This window comes from Leptonychotes weddellii, chromosome 7 (assembly GCF_054177405.1).
Source record: "Leptonychotes weddellii isolate Sample4059 chromosome 7, ASM5417740v2, whole genome shotgun sequence".
Lineage (NCBI taxonomy): Eukaryota > Metazoa > Chordata > Mammalia > Carnivora > Phocidae > Leptonychotes > Leptonychotes weddellii.
In genome coordinates this window covers 78,205,822-78,228,442 of record NC_138375.1, presented here as the reverse complement: position 1 = coordinate 78,228,442, position 22,621 = coordinate 78,205,822, and the positions used below count along the sequence as shown (strand labels likewise).

At 36.4% G+C, this 22,621-nt stretch overlaps 1 protein-coding gene across 1 annotated transcript in view; it reads left to right on the top strand.

Moving 5' to 3' along the window:
* Positions 1-22,621, top strand: part of LOC102743681 (adhesion G-protein coupled receptor V1) — a 226,255-nt gene that overhangs the window by 105,744 nt on the left and 97,890 nt on the right. The window contains exons 30-39 of the mRNA XM_081826583.1: positions 1,345-1,560; positions 3,022-3,237; positions 3,914-4,158; positions 5,416-5,597; positions 6,408-7,219; positions 9,874-10,083; positions 16,166-16,296; positions 17,537-17,636; positions 18,696-18,875; positions 19,643-19,806. Coding sequence (XP_081682709.1) covers positions 1,345-1,560; positions 3,022-3,237; positions 3,914-4,158; positions 5,416-5,597; positions 6,408-7,219; positions 9,874-10,083; positions 16,166-16,296; positions 17,537-17,636; positions 18,696-18,875; positions 19,643-19,806 — 2,456 coding nt within the window. The remainder of the gene's footprint in view (positions 1-1,344; positions 1,561-3,021; positions 3,238-3,913; positions 4,159-5,415; positions 5,598-6,407; positions 7,220-9,873; positions 10,084-16,165; positions 16,297-17,536; positions 17,637-18,695; positions 18,876-19,642; positions 19,807-22,621) is intronic.

Sequence of the window (22,621 nt, the reverse complement as noted above, 5' to 3'; positions counted from 1 at the left end):
AGTCAGAGAAAGACATGTATCATATGACCTCACTGATAGAGGAATTCTTAATCTCAGGAAACAAACTGAGTGTTGCTGGAGTGGTGGGGGGTGGGAGGGATGGGGTGGCTGGTGATAGACATTGGGGAGGGTATGTGCTATGGTGAGTGCTGTGAATTGTGTAAGACTGTTGAATCACAGACCTGTACCTCTGAAACAAATAATACATTATATGTTAAAAAAAAAAAAAGAAGAAGAAGAAGATAGCAGGAAGGGAAAAATGAAGGGGGGGTAGATCGGAGGGGGAAGACGAACCATGAGAGACTATGGACTCTGAGAAACAAACTGAGGGTTCTAGAGGGGAGGTGCATGGGGGGAGGGGTTAGCCTGGTGATGGGTATTAAAGAGGGCACGTATTGAATGGAGCACTTGGTGTTATACGCAAACAATGAATCATGGAACACTACATCAAAAACTAATGATGTAATGTATGGTGATTAACATAACATAATAAAAAAAAAGGTCACTTTTTACATTGTTTTCACAAGGGTGCTGGTTGGAATTGAACCTAGAAAATAATTTAGGGAGTTTGTGGAAGGTCCTAAATGCCTTCAAAACAAGCTTTGCTGTCTCTAAAATCAGTGGAAAGTGAGAAGAGAGCCTTGAAAGTATTGAGCACACTTTATTGTATCAGCATTGGGGATGGGGCGCCTGGGTGGCTCAGTTGGTTAAGTATCAGCATTGGGGTAGCATTGAGGCTGGCTTTACATTCTGGACAAGGCAGTTGAATGACTGTTAACTAAGATGGGAAAAAGGAATGGGTTTGTGAGCAAGGACAGGGAAACAGAGAGGCAGTAATTTAATTACAATATAATAATTTGCTGCTGGTCTTTGAGGACACAAAGCTTAATGACTTTCCTACTCAATTTTGTAACTGAAATGCTGTTTTTTAAAAATTTTATGTCATGCTGGTAACTAATTAGAAGAGCATAATCCTGTAGGTGTCATCATTATCTGTGTAATATTATGTAAAGTGATGATTATTTACACCGTAATCATTTTTTGCCTTTTAACAAATTTCCAGTACTTATTAAAATATTCCTGTAGGGTAACTGTTCCTTTGCTAAAGATTCTATAATAACAATCTCTCTAGAATGTAAAGCTACAAGAGAGTAGGGACTTCCTGTTTAATTTGTTTTTGTTTCCTCCGTGTCTAGATTAGTGCTGGTCCATAGTAGTCAGTACATGTTTTTTGATAGAGATAGTAGAAAAAACCACCAAATGAGGATCTCATTTGGCTGATGGAATCTTGCTGAGGTTTCCGGTTGGTAGAATTTTGATACATTAGCTTTTCTTGTCTTTCAGTTCCAAATTCTCCACGCCTCGGGCCTAAGGTAGAAACTATTGCTCACCTAATCATCATTGCCAATGATGATGCATTTGGAACTCTTCAGCTCTCAGCACCAATTGTTCGAGTAGCAGAAAATCATGTCGGACCCATTATCAATGTGACTAGAGCAGGAGGATCATTCGCAGATGTTTCTGTGAAGTTTAAAGCCGTGCCAATAACTGCAGTTGCGGGTGAGAAAAGACATCCAGGGGGCAGTGAAGTGTTTTGGAGGGAAATTACATCCTTAATTAACAAAAGCCACTTACAGATGTAGCTAGAAATATCTACCAGAAAGCAATAATTCTCTTGCATCTTTTAAAAGGCATAAATGTAGAGCTTTTATCATGTATTTATGACACTGATTTTGTAGTTTTTGAAAAATGTTAGCAAAACTGTATATCAATTTTAAAGTTAAAATGACCAAAATATGCACAAACCAATGAAAAGTAAACTAGGGAAAGTATTGTTAGGCTTTCTCTGTGTGTACTTTTTAGTTATTTGAAAGGGATTCATGTGTAAATGATCCCAAGGAATGCAGGATAAAATGTGCAGCCACATGGTTGCCACATGGCAACAGTCTTGCCTCTCAACCCATTTATCTTGCTTGTTTATTTATTTATGAAGAATGTGGATGAGGCAATGGCTAGCATTAACTATTCTATGTAAGCAAAATGATTTCACTGCCAAATGCAAACATTAGGAGACTGCCTTTTTTATTGGTGCAGTTACAGCATCTAGAGGGAGATCTGCCCGAGAGCTATTCAATTAGAATCTTTCTAGCATGCACTTGAAGGAAAATGAGTGTGAATGGATAGGATAACACGCTTGATATTTTGAAATAAATGATATTTGTTTGAAAAGATAATAAACCAGGCTCACCTGTTCCCTTAGTTGGGGGGTGGGGGTTGGTGTACGTGTGTGCGTGCATGCATGCAGGGTGGGTAGCCTAGAGGAATGTCTCACTGTCTGTAGGGGGCCCTACACATTGCCTAACAGTGGGGATGAATCAGTGTTCTCAGAAATAAGCCCTTAGGCATCATAAGAAGACTCTCTCCTTTCCCTTCCCACTGTTTGACCAGAAACAAAGCTGCTGCTAACCTGAGCAGTATGCAGTAGCAGCTTTTAATCCAATTTTTTAGGAAAGCCCATAGTTTCCAGCAATAACATTGATGATGCTGACATGCCTATATCTGTACAACAGTATAACATATCTTTCTAGTGAGGTAGGATTTTAGTTCTGTTCTTTGTTTTAAAAGATTGTGCACATTTTCTTTCTCTTTTGTAGATAAGGGGTTATCTTGTGGTAATGGATGACTCTATATTTTTGTGTATGTCCATATCTATATCATAGCTATATCATCTATGTCTGTACATGACAAATAGAAGATATTATGTATACATCTTTCTAAAAATGAAAGGATAAACTTGAACACCCTTTGGAGGTCTGTTTCATTATTTTTTGATCTCAAACCTATTTTTCCTGAGCAGAGAGGTAAAATCTTTTTGTTTAGAATATATGTAGTCAGTATCCTCACAAAAGCTTTACAAGTATATCTATGGAATTTGATAGATCATAGTATTTTACTAGTGTATGGCATGTTTATTATCATATTTGGGAATAAGTTTTAGCATTTTGATTTTTATCTTTATAGGTGAAGATTATAGCATAGCTTCATCAGATGTGGTCTTGCTAGAAGGGGAAACCAGTAAATCTGTGCCAATATATATCATTAATGACATCTACCCTGAACTGGAAGAATCTTTTCTTGTGCAGTTGCTGAATGAAACAACGGGAGGAGCCAAACTAGGGGCATTAACAGAGGCGATCATCATTATTGAGGCCTCTGATGACCCCTATGGATTATTTGGTAACCAAACTAGTTTGTGTCTTTAACTTGTCGATATAGATCATACATTTCTTCATTTTTAGAGACTTAGAATTAATTTGATCATGTTTCCCTTTTTAACCGGCTGTTACCGATATATGGGATATCTATGCACCCTCCCTAGCAGTGGTTAGTGGTTATTAAAAAAAGAAATCAACGTCTTAGCATAAATACGGAAGGGACAAACTTTTAGGTTTGTAAGTCAGATCTGGCTTCTAGATGTGTTTTGTGAATCTTAGACAATTCTTTCAAAAATTAGTTTACATTAATTTACACAAAAATCTGGATTTCTGGGCTTTCTTGATTAGCAGGAAATCTGGGAACATTGAACCTGCATAGCATCAGTCGTGGGAGCAAAATAGCAGCAGACTCTTTGGACCAGGCTTGCACTGTGCAGTTAGCTACAGAACTCACTAGACCTACTTCCCCCATGACTGCTACATGCCTGACTGCTGTAGAATGTAGAATGCCTGATTCTCAGTTTGTGATTTCTGCTTCTGTCATAATGAATAATAATGTGGAAATTTTGGCAGGCCTGACCGTTTATCACAGCACATTACTCTGATTTTGGGGGACTTAGCTATTTATATTTAGACTGCATAAGGGAAAAAACAATCTGCTATTTTGTATTTGAAATTCACTTTGTTCTGCCCTTCAGGTTTTCAGATTACTAAACTTATTGTAGAGGAACCTGAGTTTAACTCAGTGAAGGTAAACCTGCCAGTAATTCGAAATTCTGGGACACTCGGCAATGTTACTGTTCAGTGGGTCGCCACCATTAATGGACAGCTTGCTACTGGTGACCTGCGAGTTGTCTCAGGTAATGTGACCTTTGCCCCTGGGGAAACCATTCAAACCTTGTTGTTAGAGGTCCTGGCTGACGACGTTCCGGAGATTGAAGAGGTGAGAGGAATGGCCTAGTATAGAATGACACTGTAAATCATACCTTGTCTTATAGTGACTAGAACAGATGGCTGTTGTTGTGGCATTTATAGAGAATGTCAAGTTAATTATTTCTGCAAGAGTTTTCAAAATATGGTAGTGTAAAAGTGATTTTTACAGATAAACAAAAACAAGAATATTCTAGAAAAAGGTCTGGTCCATATCGCAGTTCACGAGTGTTAATTTTTTGTATAGTTACGTTGTATTTTCCCACATTTTCGTTAAATGATTAAATCTATATCTTTAGATATTTAACATGTATATTTATACATTTTTCCATATAAACTCTTCATTTGTTTGTATCCAGACTCCCTCTTAGCTTGAGTGTGGGCCAGTCGATCTTAATTAAATTTAGATTTTGATTTTCTACTTATTCACTTACTTATTCTTCAGTAGTTTTGAAAATTTGCTATATGACAAATACCATGCTAGACACATCTGCCTGATACTTATTTTTCATGGCGAAGAAGCTAGGTGGCAAATAAAAATAGTCTCAACAGGAAAGTTGATTCATTACTAACATATATTAACTGAAGATAATTTTACATTATGAAATTCAAGTATTATGAAAACCTAGGTGTCATTAAGTTACTTTTAATAGCATTTATGCTTTAATAATATCAGGTTTTCATAGAAGGGAAGTCCATAACATTTCATTTGAATGTTAATTGTGTTTTTCAGTTCTAAAATATTAGATATTAGTTAATATATATAAAACATTTCTCTTTCCTTCTCTCTAAATTTAGGTGGCATTATGATATGATGTCTTTTGTTTTAAATTTTGTCAGAGAATTTCCATTTAAGATAATGTGGGAAATAAAGCATAATAGATTAGCTACTTAGGAAACGTACGTGCAATATTTTCCCTAAATAAAAAAATGTATAGAATGGACATAAAAATGTATCATTGAAATGGTAACTATAAACAAGGATCTTAAAATAGATTTTATAAGATTATATACCTAAATATTAAGGAATTTAAATGGCCTGTTTGTTATGTATAATTGTGCTTCACTATTAAAAGTCAGTAATGTATTATTCCGTTACATGTTGGATTTGTAAATGTAATGGGGGAGTTCCTTTGAGTCCATTCATATTACATTATATTTTGTCCTTGTCTTTGTATGGATTATATGTTTGATTGTCCCCCACCTGCATCATTGTTATTTTAATTTCAGAACTGGGATTTTGTTAAGGAAATTTTCACTGTATTTTTAGGTTATCCAAGTACAACTAACTGATGCCTCTGGTGGAGGTACTATTGGGTTAGATCGAGTGGCAAATATTGTTATTCCTGCCAATGATAATCCTTATGGTACAGTAGCCTTTGTTCAGTCGGTTTATCGCGTTCAAGAGCCTCTGGAGCGAAGTTCCTGTGCTAACATAACTGTTAGGCGAAGGTATATGAAATAATGGCTTGCATCTGTGGGGGGATGGGTATTGTGGGTAGTGGGAAATGACCTCTTGTGCAATTAAATAATTTAGGTTTGGTGGTTGTTATATAATGTAAATTCTTTTGTAGGTTTGGTAATTTGTTAATTGAATTACGCCTATTAATATGAAGAGCCCAATATATTTATCATACGTATTATTAGTGAAGTAGATTAAATACGTTATACATCATCGGGCTTTCTAACCGCAGAAAATTATTGCTTTAGTCTATGATTTGTTTGAATTAGAACTTAAATACAACTAGCTTCCAAATTAAAGAATATTCAGACGCTGTATGATGTGGGAGGTTTTCAGGTTGTTTTTTCTCCGTGAGTGTGTGAGGCAGTGTAAAGTTCACCGAACTCCTTCAGAAATAGAAAATAAGGGGTCTTGGGAATTTGTGGCAAGTAATTACATTTTCTTAAAATGCACTCATGCTATTATCATTATTACCTTGTTTCAGTGAAATCTGGCAATGAAAATTCATTTTCTAATTCTGTTTGATAATTGTGAAATGGATATAATTTGCATATCTTGCAGGGTATCTTTATAGCTTTGTTTAGAATAACTATTGCTTAATTGAAAACTAGCAAGATTCCCTTGCATGAGAAAATAAAATGTTGAAAGACAAATATAATTAAGAAACATGGTTGTGTTTGTACTATTACTTTATATACTTAAAAAAAGTGAACACTGCAGTCAGTATTTTCCTTTTCTGTGTAACCCACAGATTGCTTTGAGTGCTTAACCTGTCTTTTAATTGTCACTCCACGTTTTAGCGGAGGGCACTTTGGTCGGCTGTTGTTGTTCTACAGTACTTCTGATATTGATGCAGTGGCTCTTGCAGTCGGGGAAGGTCAAGATTTACTGTCCTACTATGAATCGCCAATTCAAGGGGTGCCTGACCCACTGTGGAGAACTTGGGTGAATGTCTCTGCCACGAAGGAACCCCAGTATACCTGTGCCACTTTGTGTCTCAGAGAACACGCGTGCTCAGCGTTCTCTTTTTTCAGTGCTTCTGAGGGCCCTCAGTGTTTTTGGATGACATCGTGGATCAGTCCAGTGGCTAACAACTCGGACTCCTGGACCTACAGGAAAAACATGACCAGGGTAGCGTCTCTGTTTAGTGGTCAGGCTGTGGCTGAGAGTGACTATGAGCCTGTGACAAGGCAGTGGGCCATAATGCTGGAGGGTGATGAATTTGCAAATCTCACAGTTTCTATTCTTCCCGATGATTTCCCAGAGATGGATGAGAGTTTTCTAATTTCTCTCCTTGAAGTTCACCTCATGAACATCACAGCCAGTTTTAAAAACCAACCAACCATAGGACAGCCAAATACTTCTACAGTTGTCATAGCATTAAATGGTGATGCCTTTGGAGTGTTCGTGATCTATAGCATTAGTCCCAATACCTCTGAAGATGGCTTATATGTCGAAGTTCAGGAGCAGCCCCAAACCACAGTGGAGCTGATGATCCACAGGACGGGGGGCAGCTTAGGTCAGGTGGCAGTCGAATGGCGTGTTGTTGGTGGAACTGCTACTGAAGGTTTAGATTTTATAGGTGCTGGAGATATTCTGACTTTTGCTGAAGGTAAGTGATGGTTCTAAATGGATTTTAGTTTCCCCTGGCAAAGTCATCGTAGTTAATTTTTATGATAATGTTCATAAGAATTCTTACTGTGTAGATTCTTTTTTTTTTTTTTAGTATTTTATTTATTTATTTGACAGAGACACAGCGAGAGAGGGAACACAAGCAGGGGGAGTAGGAGAGGGAGAATCAGGCTTCCCGCTGAGCAGGGAGCCCTATGCGGGGCTCGATCCCAGGATCCTGGGATCATGACCTGAGCTGAATGCAGACGCTTAACCGAATGAGCCACCCAGGCGCCCCTAGATTCTTGCTAATATATACAAGTGCAGTATGGTTTAAAAAAGAAGTTAGCTTGTTAATTGTTGACGCTTGACATACATAGGCTGATGTGTATCTTTTTTAGTTTATTAAAAAGAGAAGGTTTTCAGGAATGTGTGGGTTTTATTCCTTTATAGTGTTGGCAATGCCTATAAGGAAACAGAGGCAACTCAAGGCAAATTTTAATTTTGTAAGGGAAGTTACCCAAGTTCATACTATTTATACTTACAAATTATTTTCATTGAAGATTTATCCTGATTTGTCTAGTATATGTAAAAAAGCTTCCCAGTTAATACTCAGTTTCCTAGCTACTGATATGTCTTACCCATGAGAATCTTCAATGAAAATAATTTGTAAGTATAAGTAGTATGAACTTTGATGATTTCATTCATATTAAATGAAGTCTAGGGATAGATCAATTTATAATAATGTTCTTGGGCTTGAATGGGATAATTCCTGTAAATTTTCATGAATAATATAGTCATAGATAACTTGGCCCACAGATTAAAATTAGGGTCAGATTCACTGATTCTTTTTCAAGACTGGTTGAATCATCTAATATTTGGAAGTTTGGAAAGTTCATTTGTTTAAAATAATTATCTTTGGGTGGGGGAAAGTTATCTTTATTAAGATCATTGCTCAAATCCTGATTTGGACAATTATGGATTCCATATGGTTTTTAGCATAGTGTTTTTCTTATTAAAAAAAATGTATACTTATAAAAACTTCATGATATCCCAAAAAATGAAGGAAGTGAGTGTTATTCACATCTTTTTTTGTTCAACTTTTTTAGCGTATACTATTTTGGGAAATAGTAATTGGGGGTCATGATCGTGATTCGTGTGTAGTATACTTTTTGAAATATCTAATAAGCATTATGTTTTAGAGTACATATTAAAAATAGTATATCACATTTCTATAATGGTTATTTCCTAGTAAATGATTTTGGTAATGATGGACTATGATATGCTTGGTGGAGCTGGCGGTACAGGTTGGTATTTGGTAACATTTCTCCTTATTTCAAAGGAAATAATGAAAATTTAATGAGGATGACTGGAGATGAAAATTTAAAGTTAGATTTTCCAGCAGCTTTAGTAACTACAAAGAAAGTTTTCATATAAAGTAATACCATTATAAAAATTAGTATTACCTTAAATTGTAACTTTAGCATCACAAAAATAGATTATATTTAATAGCTAACCTAGATTCTTAGATATCTATAGTCTCTTGAGACAGTCTTGATACTATGAATTGATGAAATGCAGCAGGGTCATGAGAGAACATGCATTCATATCCCCTTTCTCCTTTTTCCCACTTTTTCTCATCTCACCCTTTTGTCCTCTTTCCAAAAAGTGGCAAAGAATTAGATGGAGGCTAATAGGCTGAACTGCAGAAGCCCTGTTGGGTTTAGGGGTGTTCACTGCTGTTCTATGTACTAGTGGGGTCCTAGACCAAATTAAAAAGTAGAATGCTTGAGCCTTGTCACTGTCACTCATCCCTTTGAATTCCTCTTCTGCCTCCTTCCTTCATTTGCCCACATCCTGGAAACTGGTATTTGATTCATCTAGTTGTCCAAAGACTCATTCAGGCCGGTTTTTTCACTCAGAATTTGCCATTCCTTTCCTGTTTGCCATTTTGACCACCATCCCCTAAGTGTTCCTGGTCTTTCAGGGAGGTATTGGCTTGATTACCTGAAAAAAATTATTCACAGGAATGCCAGAATGAGAATGAGACTCCATTCACTAAGAGAGAGAGCTGTTTCTCAACCAAACGTACCTTAGAAGTCCTTTCCTTAGCTGTGTCATTTTTCTAGGCTAAAGACCAGGAATAAAACTATGATTCTTTTCAATAATTCTACCCTTTAAATTTTTGCATAATTCAAAATGCCCTTCTTCACAATCTGTCCATATTATAAAATTTACAGTGTTTTATATGTGAAAGGATATACAGATTAACATATAGCATTTGCTTGTAGTTACACTAATATTGCTCATGATATTCATTTACATATTTTTACTTAACTTTTTATTATTTTTATTTTTTTTTAAGATTTTATTTATTTATTTGACAGAGGGAGACACAGTGAGAGAGGGAACACAAGCAGAGGGAGTGGGAGAGGGAGAAGCAGGCCCTCCGCTGAGCAGGGAGCCTGATGTGGGGCTCGATCCCAGGACCCTGGAATCGTGACCTGAGCTGAAGGCAGACGCTTAACAACTGAGCCACCCAGGCGCCCCTTTACTTAACTTTTTAAAGTGGAAGTAATTTTGGGCCTTTGTGGATTCTCTATGTTGGTGATTTTGTTACTTTGGTTTTTATTCCATTAATTTTTTTTTTTATAGGTGAAACCAAAAAGACAGCTATCTTAGCCATTTTGGATGATTCCGAGCCAGAGGATGATGAAAGCATCATAGTTAGTCTGGTGTACACCGAAGGGGGAAGTAGAATTTTGCCCAGTTCCGACACCATTAGAGTGAACATTTTGGCCAATGACAATGTGGCGGGAATTGTTAGCTTTCAGACAGCTTCCAGATCTGTCATAGGTCACGAAGGTGGGTTCCTTTTTTTGTTCAGCATATTCATTCTCTTTTCTATAGAGGTCATTTTTTGCTTATTCTTTTAAAGTTTCCAATGTTTTTTTTATATATACTTTTATTATTGTGTAGAGCTGTGTATGTTAGTATGCCTGGAACTTAGCTGGGAAAGGGGTCTGTCATGAACTGTTTAAGTACTTAGGAGCCTTGCAGATTCTAGCTTGCTTCCTCCATTGGTGTGGTTTTAGGAACTTAGTCAAATTTGGGATGCTCAGCTTTCTCATTTGTTAAATGACAAGCAATATTACTTACTTCATAGATTTCTTAGTGAGGATTAATGAGTTAATGAATGTAAAGTGCTTATCACAGTTCCTAGCAAGTTTATATGTACTTAGTGGTAGTTGTTGATATTAAACAATAGAACATTGGCTTCTTGTTCAAAACAAGTAGTAGTTTGTAGTTAGAGAATATTTTACCCTGGATTTTATATTGTGTGGATATGTTTTATGAATGAAGTGCCAAACTAGAAAAAAATTAGAAAAGTCCATTTTTTTCTTAAAAAATAAAAATTTTCTTGAATCTTAACATTTTACATCATATGTAGGATTTTGCATGTACAGGTTAATTTTTGCTTCAAACATTTTAGCAGTGTTTTTTGGTCTTTGAATAAGTCTGTTTGAGATAAAACTGGTATTTAGTAGCCTGTGTTTCACTATAGTCTGTGTTTAGAAATAAGAATAAATAACCATACCTCAGAAAGAGAAGAAACAAAAAGGATATAGATCATGTATTTGGACTTCTATTTCACAGATGAGAAAACTGTGTTTAGCACAAAAAAGAGAAATAGAATTCCATAGAATTCCATACACAGAGAGATTAGGTGACTTGACAAGGTCATCCAGCTCGTTAGTTGCTGTGCTTGAAGCTAAATATGTTTTAGTGTGCATTACCTTGTACTTTGCTGTACTCCCAACTTGTGAGTTTATTTAACTTACCAATGCAAATGTCTGGGCTATTTTTCAACACTCTTTCTTTTTATCAGTGGTTCAGAATCTCATGTTGTCACAGCAATAGTGAGTAAAAACGACTAACACGTTGCTCTAAGTCCAATCTAAAGACAGATCAGCAACTTTAAAAAAATTATTTGTAATATAAGTAGAAGTCACTGTAGAAGTTAATGTTAATAATAATAATGACAACAACAATAACATTTGTTGAGTGTTTTCCGTATGCCAGACATTTCACATCCATTATTACACTTAATTTGAACAACAGTCCTATAAAGTGGGTATAATGGTATACATCTCATATTCTCATAAGGAGAGTGAATTTCTGAGAAATTAAGTAGCACACAGTTGTTCATAGTGGAGCTTAACCAAAGCCCACTATGTCCAAAGTCCATAATATAAGGAAATTTGTGAGAAGAAATTATGTTTTGCTTGAACTTAATCTGCTGTAGAACTCGACATTGCAGGAACTTTTGGCAAATATTTCAAGTGACTTGAGTTGGAAGAATAATGACTTTGAGTAACAATGTGTGAGAGAAGCAAACTAATGAGAAAACCTGACTCTATCTCATGTTAGAGATGGAAATTAGGTTTTTAGAGATAATAGTTGAACTCAGGAGAATTAATAGAATTTTTGTGGATAGAGGAAGAAAAGCAAGGTGTCAAAGATGGAGCTGTGTGGAACATAAGGCTAAGGTGCTGGGAAAGGAAAAAGACCTTTTGGGAGGGCGCCTGGGTGGCTCAGTTGGTTGAGCGACTGCCTTCGGCTCTGGTCATGATCCTGGAGTCCCAGGATTGAGTCCCGCATCGGGCTCCCTGCTCAGCGGGGAGTCTGCTTCTCCCTCTGACCCTCCCCCCTCTCATGTGCTCTCTCTCATTCTCTCTGTCTCAAATAAATAAATAAAATCTTTAAAAAAAAAAAAAGAAAAGAAAAGAAAAAAAAAAGACCTTTTTGGAGAGAGAGAAGGCTCTGCCAGAGGTGGGAAGAGACTAAGATAAGTGTGTGTTTTCATTAATTATCGGAAAGAAAGTAATCACTGTGTCTCATGCTAACATGGGCAACCAGTGAGATTAGATTCCCAAATGGGCTGGAGGAGACAGTGGTAACTATAGAGGATTTTAAAGAATTTGGGATGGGAAGCAAGTATCTAAGAATGTAGAGGTCTTTGGGCAGTGCTCCTCAAAGTAGGGTCCTCAAGTCATTGCCCATCCACAGAGTGTTTGCTACCGATTTGTGCCAAGATAAGTTTAGAAGTTCAAATAAGCCTTTCTAGAAACTTTTATAACATTTTTATTTTGCTGATATTCAGAAGCATTGTTTATGGGCTTATAATTTGTTTGTTTGTTTGTTTGTTTTGCAAAGAGGAAAAAGATTAGTAATTAAAGTAAATGGCCTAAATGTGTTATTGGTAAAAAAAAATGTGCATTATCTTATTACTCTATGAGCATGGGTTTGGTACCGGAAATAAAACACTGAATTGCTTTTATTGCTTGCATGTGTGCTCCCTAGATTTTTCATATTTTCTAAATAAAAATTGGGGTGAATTTTTATTCCTTTTCTTACTTTCCTGTACCTTTATTCCTAAGTTTTTTCCTAGAGTCTAAATTTTCTTTTTTCAAAAGCATTATGTTGAACCTCAATGATTCAGAATTTTGTGTGTATTTTTTATGTTACCACAAGCTTGCACAGAGAAATATGTACCAAGCATATTTGTTTACCAAAGTGAATTAATGAAAACTTCATGGTGATTCTTCAAGATAACTGCTAAACAAACATGGTAAAAAAAAAAAAATCATGCCATGTAGTCTTAAACAATGTTAACACTGCTTTTGGCCTAGTGTTGGTGTTTCATTTATGTGGTTAGATTTAAAATGTGGACCATGCTGAACTTCTGGCTCTAGAATACATTTTCAGTTCATGGGGAGGAATTGCCTTAGTGTTTAACAATGTACTGAATTCTGTAGAATTCTATTTCTCTTTTTTGTGCTAAAACAATTGGACAGATGCCCAGTGGTAAATATTACTTTCTTTCAAATGGAATGGGAAAATTTAAAAATATGGGACAATAGATTTTTACTGTGGTTGAAAACTATGTATAAATGTGCCCTTTATAAATCCATGTTAGATGTTTCACTCAGTCATCCACCTCAGCAACATCATAATCATGATGTCATAGTCAATGGATTTAAAAATCTGCCCTTTTAACAGAGACAGTTTGAATCCTTTTTAGGCAAAAACTTGAACAAGAAATGCATTTCTTTTTAAAAATACAGAGCTGCTATATTAGAAACACCCAACTTTTTTCTTAATTGTTTATATTGATAGTTTGTGTTGCACACTATTCATATCCCTATAATTAGTTTAAATCATTTTCTGTCTATTGTAGAGGGCAGTTAATTTGGATGGCATATGTATAGCATGTATACATGTATCTACTAAAATATATTTCCTGTGTTTTAATTTTCCATTATTATTACACACAGTGTAGTTGATGTTTGTCTTTTAGAAAAACTCTTGGTTTGTTTTGGGAACAAGTAGACAAAATACTCAGGGTTATTAAAATACACTTTATGTTTATATTTCTTAATCTGCATTAGGCTAGGCCTAGATGCTATATGATAGATCATCTGTTTTAGAGTAAAAGTCCAACTTTTGGTGGACTCTGGATTTTATATGAAGATGGTCTTCTGGGTATGTTGTCAGACTCTTCTGTAGGTAAGGGCCCTATTTAGGCTTTCATCCTGGGCAAAAGCAAGAAGATAGTGTAGCACCTAGTAAAATATTTATGTGAAAATTATAACCTACCCTCTGTAGGACGTTCCTTTTATCCTTTCCTTTATATTTAAAAGACTAAGCACTTGTTTCTCAGTTTTCCTTTTTCCTTTTTCTCAGTTTCTCCTTTTCTACAACTGTTTTTTGACTCCTCATCCAGGTAACTTTCTGGTAATTTTTCCCAGGAGACATTTTAAATGGATCTGGTTCCTGAGAGTCTGCCTTAACGAGGAAAGTCACTACCTCCATTTTGGTTATTTATTAGGAAAATTTTCACACTGTTGATGCTTTTTTCACATGATTTGCAATAGGCTTGGCTTACAAGATTGTATTTAAGGAATACTTTCTTTACCTTTTATTTATGTGTGCATTTGTGTGTGTGTGTACGTTCTATTTCAAATTGTGTTTCTTGCAATATTTTCTTGCAGGTTACTTGCATGGTAACTTGTTACATTTTTTTTTAAGATTTTATTTATTTATTTGAGAGAGAGAGAGAGAATGAGAGACAGAAAGCAGAGAGGGAAGAGGGCAGAGGGGGAAGCAGACCCCCCGCTGAGCAGGGAGCCCGATGTGGGACTCGATCCCGGGACTCCAGGATCATGACCTGAGCCGAAGGCAGTCGCTTAACCAACTGAGCCACCCAGGCGCCCAACTTGTTACATTTTTAAAGATGATATTGACTTTGAGGTATTAGACTTTGAGGATTTTACATGTAGTAAGTTTGTAGGAGGATTTTCCTTTTTTTCTCTCCTTAGCATTTCATTTTTATTTTCACCTTTTAATTGTATATTATTCCCAAATCTCCGTGTACAATCTTGCAACCATTTTTTATTATTATGGTTATAGGTTCCCCTTCAACATGGATCTTTACTGACCTATGATTTGTTTTCTTGCCACTTGCATTCATAATGCATTTTTAGCACTTGATCAAACTTCTGTAATTTTCTTCTTGAAGTATTACTAAGTTTTGTGACTTAAAAAAATTTGAAAAACCATGACTCTTTAAACCTTTTTAAACCTCTGTCACCAGACCACACTGTAGGTGAAAGTGCTTAATTCCCCCAAGGCTCTCTTTATGTCTCTCAGGAATAAACTCTTTGTTTAATACAAAGCTGCCCTATGAGAAATTCTGCAAGGTGTACAATAGAGGAACTCTAGGATTTCATAGTCATGCCTCTGTTTGTTCATATGAATTATACAAGTAACACAAATTTTGGCAATTATGGCTGATTGTACAGGCTTTTAGTCACCCTGAGACAATCTGATTTCTAACTAGCAGTCCCTATATGGTAAAAAAAAAAAAAATCCAAGACATAGTCTACTACTGTAATGGCGATTAATTTTTTTTGTAATGAAACACTTAAAAAAATGTATACATTGAAGTGTCTGAGGAAATGTTATTTAAAAGTCTTTCTGATGCTTTGCCTTCTTATGTTTTCCACTCCCAAAATAATTCATTGCACTAAAGTTAACGTGTGCTAAAATTTAGTATGAAAATTTTAGTGTGTTGGCACTACTTGGCATCGTGTAAGACTTTTGAATTGAGCGTATTTTCAGCAAGCTACGTGGCCATCAGCAATACTCCCTAGGAACTTACTTTCCACTTTCAGCGGTTTAAAAGAAATGATTGTCATGATTTTCTTCAATTTTACAAAGTATTATGTGAGGAGAAAAACCAGAAATGAAAAGTATAAAGTGTCTAAAATACCTCAATTACCCAGGAAGGAAAACTGTAACTTTGGTGAAGTTACAGAGGCTCATGTACAAATTTGACAACTTTCCTTTGTATTTCTTTTTATAAAACAAAATCATTGATGGTATATGTAAGTTACAATTTAAAGAAATGTGATTTTCAGGTATTTGCAAGCATTTTTATGCATGCATTGTGTAAAATCACATTGCATATCAGTGTAAGGAATTTGTGTCCTTTTGAGAAGTGAAAGAAGAATTTACTTGTGTTATTACTAGTTTTGACCATAAGGACTTTATTATTTTCTTTAATTTACAGAACATTTATGTTCTGATGCATGTTTTGGAGTGTATAAAAGTTTGTGTTTCCCATTTTAGCATGTGCTTTTGGTAAATTTTACATATTGAACTTCCTGAAGTTCTACTAAATGAAAGTATTTAAAAGTGGGATCCCTGTGTTAGTAAACAATAAGCATATATAAAGCTTCTGGAAAGTCCAAAACAGAACAGCCTTGTAATGTTCTTGGAAAAGGTGCTGTAATAGTTGCATGTTTGGGATTTGGGTTTTGTTGAATTCAAATGTTGTTTATTTTCCATTAAACATTTATCAATCTGTACATTTCATTTGCAGGAGAAATTTTGCAATTCCATGTGGTAAGAACACCCCCTGGTCGAGGAAATGTTTCTGTTAGCTGGAAAATTATTGGGCAAAATCTAGAACTCAATTTTGCTAACTCCACTGGACAACTCTTTTTTCCTGAGGTAATACCACAAAGAAGAGATTTAACACAAATATGTAGAGAAGACAGTATATTTTGAAGAAAATGGGAAAACTCTGTGTAAAACAACATTTAACAGAGAGTGATGGGAGAGCTTGCTTAGAAAGCTAAAGGAAGAACATTACTCAGAGAAGTTCTAAGACTTAAAAAGTGGGGTTTTTTTTTCCTATGGCAGATCTTCTTGAAGGAAACAGCAAATGTCAACTTTGTATTTGAGCCAAGTTCTCTTGCTCCTCTCCTGGCCTCCCACTTTTGGTGTCCACTGTGTCGTTCCAAACATGATGGGTAGTGCTTGTCCTTCTCTCTTAACTCCTCACTGTCTTGAAACTTTACATGCAAGAGGATAGCAAATATAGCTCTAAAAACAAATATCTTTTTATGTCCTGTTCACACTATATTTTTGAGGTGCCATTTAGAAGCTCTTTCTGATAGTTTGAAAGAAGGCAATTGGTGGGAAATAACTTTATAAAAGCATTTCTTGGATAGGAAATCAGCACCATTTAATCCATCTTCATCCCCTTTCCACACTCACTCAATATGAATTCTTGTTTGATAATGCATTCCATATTCCTTTTCCTTCTCATTTCCACTCCCTTAATATTAAGCTAACCCCCATGACTTTCTGCCTTGAGTAACTACACGGCCTCCTAGTACCTGCTTTTCTGCAACACGGCCTTCTTTTTCACCACTGCCGTAGAAATCCCCCCAATGTATTGCTTTGTCTTAAATTTTCAGTAGTGCTACATTGTATATTGGATAAGATCTACATTCATTAGCTCAGCATTCAAGATCCTCCACAATTAGCCCCTGTCTACTTTATGCCTAGTTTCCCATGAGTCAGTGGTTTGTTTTTTTTTTTTAAAGATTTTATTTATTCATTTGAGACACAGAGATACAGAGAGAGAGAAAGAGAGAAAGCATGAGCAGGGAGAGAGGCAGAGGGAGAGGGAGAAGCAGGCTCCTCGCTGAGCCAGGAGCCCAATGTGGGGCTTGATCCCAGGACCCCGGGATCATGACCTGAGCTGAAGGCAGACGGTTGACCATCTGAGCCACCCAGGCGCCCGAGTCAGTGGTTTTTATTTTTTATTTTTTATTTTTTAAGCCACAGGATGCTTGCTTAAATGTAAATGTATTTGGATGCACAATTTATAAATCTAATAAAAGCAGGAAGTATTTCATATTCGGTGACAATAGAAGGATGAATTTCTTTCTGTTTCTCATAGGGGTCATTGAATAAGACAGTATTTGTGCATTTGTTGGATGATAACATTCCTGAGGAGAAAGAAGTATACCAAGTCATTCTGTATGATGTCAAGACACAAGGTAATTCAAAATTCAATTTATATTTTTTTCTAGCGTATTATTCTTTTTGGAAAAAATAATTCTTGCCACCTCTATATTTAACAACTAGATGCATACTAATTAAAAAGTATTACTGGGGCACCTGGGTGGCTCAGTTGGTTAAGCGACTGCCTTCGGCTCAGGTCATGATCCTGGAGTCCCAGGATCGAGTCCCGCATCGGGCTCCCTGCTCAGCGGGGAGTCTGCTTCTCCCTCTGACCCTCCCCCCTCTCGTGCTCTATCTCATTCTCTCTCTCTCAAATAAATAAATAAAGTCTTTAAAAAAAAATAAAATAAAATAAGAAGTATTACTTTACTTTTTTTTTTAAGATTTTATTTATTTATTTGACAGAGAGAGACAAAGCGAGAGAGGGAACACAATCAGGGGGAGTGGGAGAGGGAGAAGCAGGCTTCCCGCAGAGCAGGGAGCCCGATGCGGGTCTCGATCCCAGGACCCCGGGATCATGACCTGAGCCGAAGGCAGACGCTTAACGACTGAGCCACCCAGCACCCCTACTTTACTTTTTTTAAAGTGTAACTTTAAATATTGTCTGTCCCATAAAAATGTTAGATCTAAAAATAATCAGCTCCAAATGGGAACACTTCTCTTTGTGGACTCAGGAAAAACCTTTAAAAATTTTAATATTTTCTTATGGAATAAAATACATTTCCAAGGGAGGAATTTTTCTGTGATTAATTTATATTAGCAGACTAATTTGGATTTGGACCATTTATATAGATAATTCAAATCTAATCACTTTGAGCAAATTATCTGGGTACTTTCTTCAGTGTCTCCTCAATGTCTACAATTCAGAAGACCATTATAGTAAATAATAAAGATAATATGTCAAGTGAAAAATTTTATAATTTACTATCTAGAAAAAGAAAACTAATATGTAGGTTCTGTTTGTCAACCTGAAGATTTCTGTTAGAGTGAATGAAATAGAACACTGTATGGGTACTTCAGTATGTTTCAGAGAGTGGATCTAGAAGTTAATGCCAAATCGCTGTTAGATTTCTTGTGATCCCTGGTGTTTTTAGGAGTCCCACCAGCAGGAATTGCTCTGCTTGATGCTCAAGGATATGCAGCTGTCCTGACTGTGGAAGCCAGTGATGAGCCACATGGAGTTTTAAGTTTTGCTCTTTCATCAAGATTTGTTTTGCTGCAAGAGGCCAACATAACAATTCAGCTTTTCATCAACAGAGAATTTGGATCTCTAGGTTTGTGTTACTCTAGAGTGAATGGGGTTTCTAGGCAGGTTCTTTTTTAATATTCTACTTGTGTGAATGAAAGCCATTGCTAACACAAATCAGAGACAGGAAAAGAAATTTAATATTTGTTAATTCAGAACAGGACTTTATAACTTCTTTATTTTTGAAATTTATTTATTTATTTTAGTAATCTCTACACCCAGTGTGAGGCTCAGACCCACAATCCCGAGATCAAGAGTCCCAAGCTCTTCTGATAGAGCCAGCCAGGTGCCCCTAACTTCTTTATTTCTGAAAGATTGAAGTAATTATCTATCCCCACAGAAATGCTGTGTAACAATCATAAAATTTCAGCAGTGTATAATAGGCTGGCTCTGGGTCTGCTACCATATGTTGGGTTTGGCCAAGGGTGGCCCTACTCCATGTGTCTCTCATTCTTCTCCTGGGATCATTGGAGGCCAAAGAAAGTGAGCAAAAGCATGCCAGGCCTCTTGAGGTCTAGGCTTAGAACTAACACATAATCACTTTTACTCTGTACTCACAGCCAAAACAAGTCACAGCCACACTCCAAGTCGAGAGGCAGTGCAATATACCTTGCCCACAGTGGGACATCACTGAGCCACTACATGGTAAAGGCCAAGGATATAGGAAGAAGTAAGGAATTGGGGCCAACAGTACAAAGCTACTGCAGGAGTTAGGAAAGTAAAAAGGCTAATGCTGTGATAATCATTTTAAAAGTTTAAATAATTATAAAACCTTTTATCATCCAATTCAATTAGGAGCCATTAATGTTACATATAGCACAGTTCCTGGAATGCTGAGTCTACAGAACCAAACAGAAGGAAACCTAGCTGAGCCAGGTGTTGACTTTGTCTCGGTAGTTGGGTTTCTGATTTTAGAAGAAGGGGAAACAGCAGCCGCCATCAACATTACTATACTTGAGGTAAAACTCTTTATTTTGCTATTATTATATTAAACCTGAATAGCCACAAAGAAGGTAGAAATTGATGGAATATTCTGGTGCCTTTAAATCAGCTTATTTCTTTTGGTGATTTTTTTTAAAACCACACAGGGGTTTCTGTTCTTGTCTGAATAGGCTGGTCTGCTGTTGTGTATTTTATTATAGAAACAATGGAATATTACTCAGCCATCAGAAAGGATGAATACCCAACTTTTACATCAACATGGATGGGACTGGAGGAAATTATGCTAAGTGAAATAAGTTAAGCAGAGAAAGTCAATTATCATATGGTTTCACTTATTTGTGGAACATAAGGAATAGCATGGAGGACATTAGGAGAAAGAAGGGAAAAATGAAGGGAAGGAAATCAGAGGGAGAGATGAACCATGAGCGACTATGGACTCTGAGAAAGAAACAGGGTTTTAGAGGGGAGGTAGGGGGATGGGTTAGCCTGGTGATGGGTATTAAGGAGGGCACGGACTACATGGAGCACTGGGTGTTATATGAAAACAGTGGATCATGGATCACAACATCAAAAACCAATGATGTATTGTATGGTGACTAACATAACATACTAAAATTAAAAAAAAAAGAAACATCTTATGATAAAGAGAATTTCCTTAGGGCAGTCCCCTTTAAGATAGGCATTGGCCTGAGAGATTCCGGGGGAGCATTTTGATTATTCCAAAGGATTCATTGGGCCAGCAAATCCATGTAGGTCAGCATTTTAGTTGTTAGGACTGGTTAAATTAGAGACAGTGAGAAACTCACTAGAGGCTGTTGGCATAAAATGTGATTACGGCCAAACTTAAAGTTATCATTGGTGGCTGAAATTGCATTTTAAATGATTTTTCATATTGTAAAACCTCATGCTGTTTCGGGACTCAGTGTTTCTGCTACCTGAATACATTTCCAAGAGGTTTATGAAAATGGTATGTATGGAGAGGGTAGGAAATGGTGTATGTGGTGGGTGGGAGGGAAGAGAATAAATATTGCTTTAGAAAAATGTTCAATTACTATGTATTTTGGGGGTTCTATTTTTGAAAAGCTTTTATTTTCTCAGAGGCTTTTTACTTTTACAAAATTATAAGTAGTGCAAACCATCCACCATATTAGTAACTCTTATTTTTTTGATTACCATTGCATGATGACCTAATACAATAGTATGAGAACTCCAGAGCCTGTAAGAGGTAATATTTAGCATATGACATAGAACACACGATTTGATAAATAAAACTTTAAACCAAGTCTTCTTTCAAATATATGATCTATTAATATACCTGAATGTAAATAAATGGATTATTACTTAGATATGATAGTTTTTAAAACAGAAACTATGTAGCCAACCCTTCTTTTCTTTCCAGAGTCTAGTTTTATGAACACAGGGTTTCCACTTTCCCTTTTTTTCTCCTTAGGTCTTTGTAGCCTTTTCTGTTCCTTGAGTAGCATGAGATTAAGAGACTGCAGGCCTATATATACAGAAATCAGCGAGGCCTGGGTTGGCGGGGGAGGGGGGGCGGTGGTCAGTGATAGGGGGGTTGTTGCATGAGAGTGAGGAGCAGTGGGGATGGGTGGGGGACTGTCCCTTTTACATCCCTGATTCTGTAACTTCCTTTGGTGTATACATTATAGAAGATAGTTTAGAGACTGTTTCCTATTTTTTCACGTGGAAATAAATCTCCATTAAATAAAATGAATAAAGGGGCACCTGGGTGGCTCAGTCAGTTAAGCATCTGCCTTCGGCTCAGGTCATGATCTCAGGGTCCTGGGATCGAGCCCTGAGTCGGGCTCCCTGCTTGGCGGGAAGCCTGCTTCTCCCTCTCCCACTCCCCCTCCTTGTTCTCTCTCTCTCTCTTTCAAATAAAGAAATAAAATCTTTAAAAAATAAAATAAAATAAAATGAATAAAATAAAATGTATGTACTGATATTATACACACACGCATATACACACACACACAGACATTGGGTTTTTATGTAAATATTGTTGGCTGTCTGGTCAGTTGACATGGGTTTTGCCAGTCCTCAAGTTTTGAACACCTGCCTTATTTTCAGTGCTGTTATGGGCCCTAGTGATTAATAGTAATTGTGTATTAAAATTAACCATCACAAATAGCTATCACTTTTTTAAAAAGATTTTATTTATTTATTTGAGAGAGACAGAGAATGAGAGAGAGAGAGAACAATCAGGGGGAAGGGCAGAGGGAGAGGGATAAGCAACTTCCCCTGCTGAGCGGGAGGCCTGCCACAGGGCTCTATCCCAGGACGCTGAGATCATGACCAAGCTGAAGGCAGACGCTCCACCAACTGAGCCACCCAGGCGCCCCTAGCTATCCTTTTTAAGGACTCTTTCTAGGCCAGGTGCTGCATACTTATTATTTTTAATCATTATTATAATTCCCAAAGTAGCTATTATTTCCTCCATTATAAAGATGGGGGAAGTGAGGCCTTTAAGTTGAAGTAACTCACTTAAAGTTACAAAATTTGGTGTTAGGTCTTCTTGACTGCGAAGCCTGTATTTTTTTCATGGTATTCTATTTCACATTCCAATCATTGGATAGTAAGGTAATTTAAAATCTTTTGCTCCCTTTATATTTAAAATAGATTAGTATTGTGATTGGTTTATATACTGTGTTAGTCTAGGAAAAAATGATATATTAGCAGTTTTATGTGGTTCAACCTAATAACTTATCATACAGCCAGGTATAAGTTTATACTTTTAATGTCAGATTTATTGAAGTATAATTAACAAATACTGCATGGTGTCACTTGTATGTAGAATCTAAAAAATACATAAAA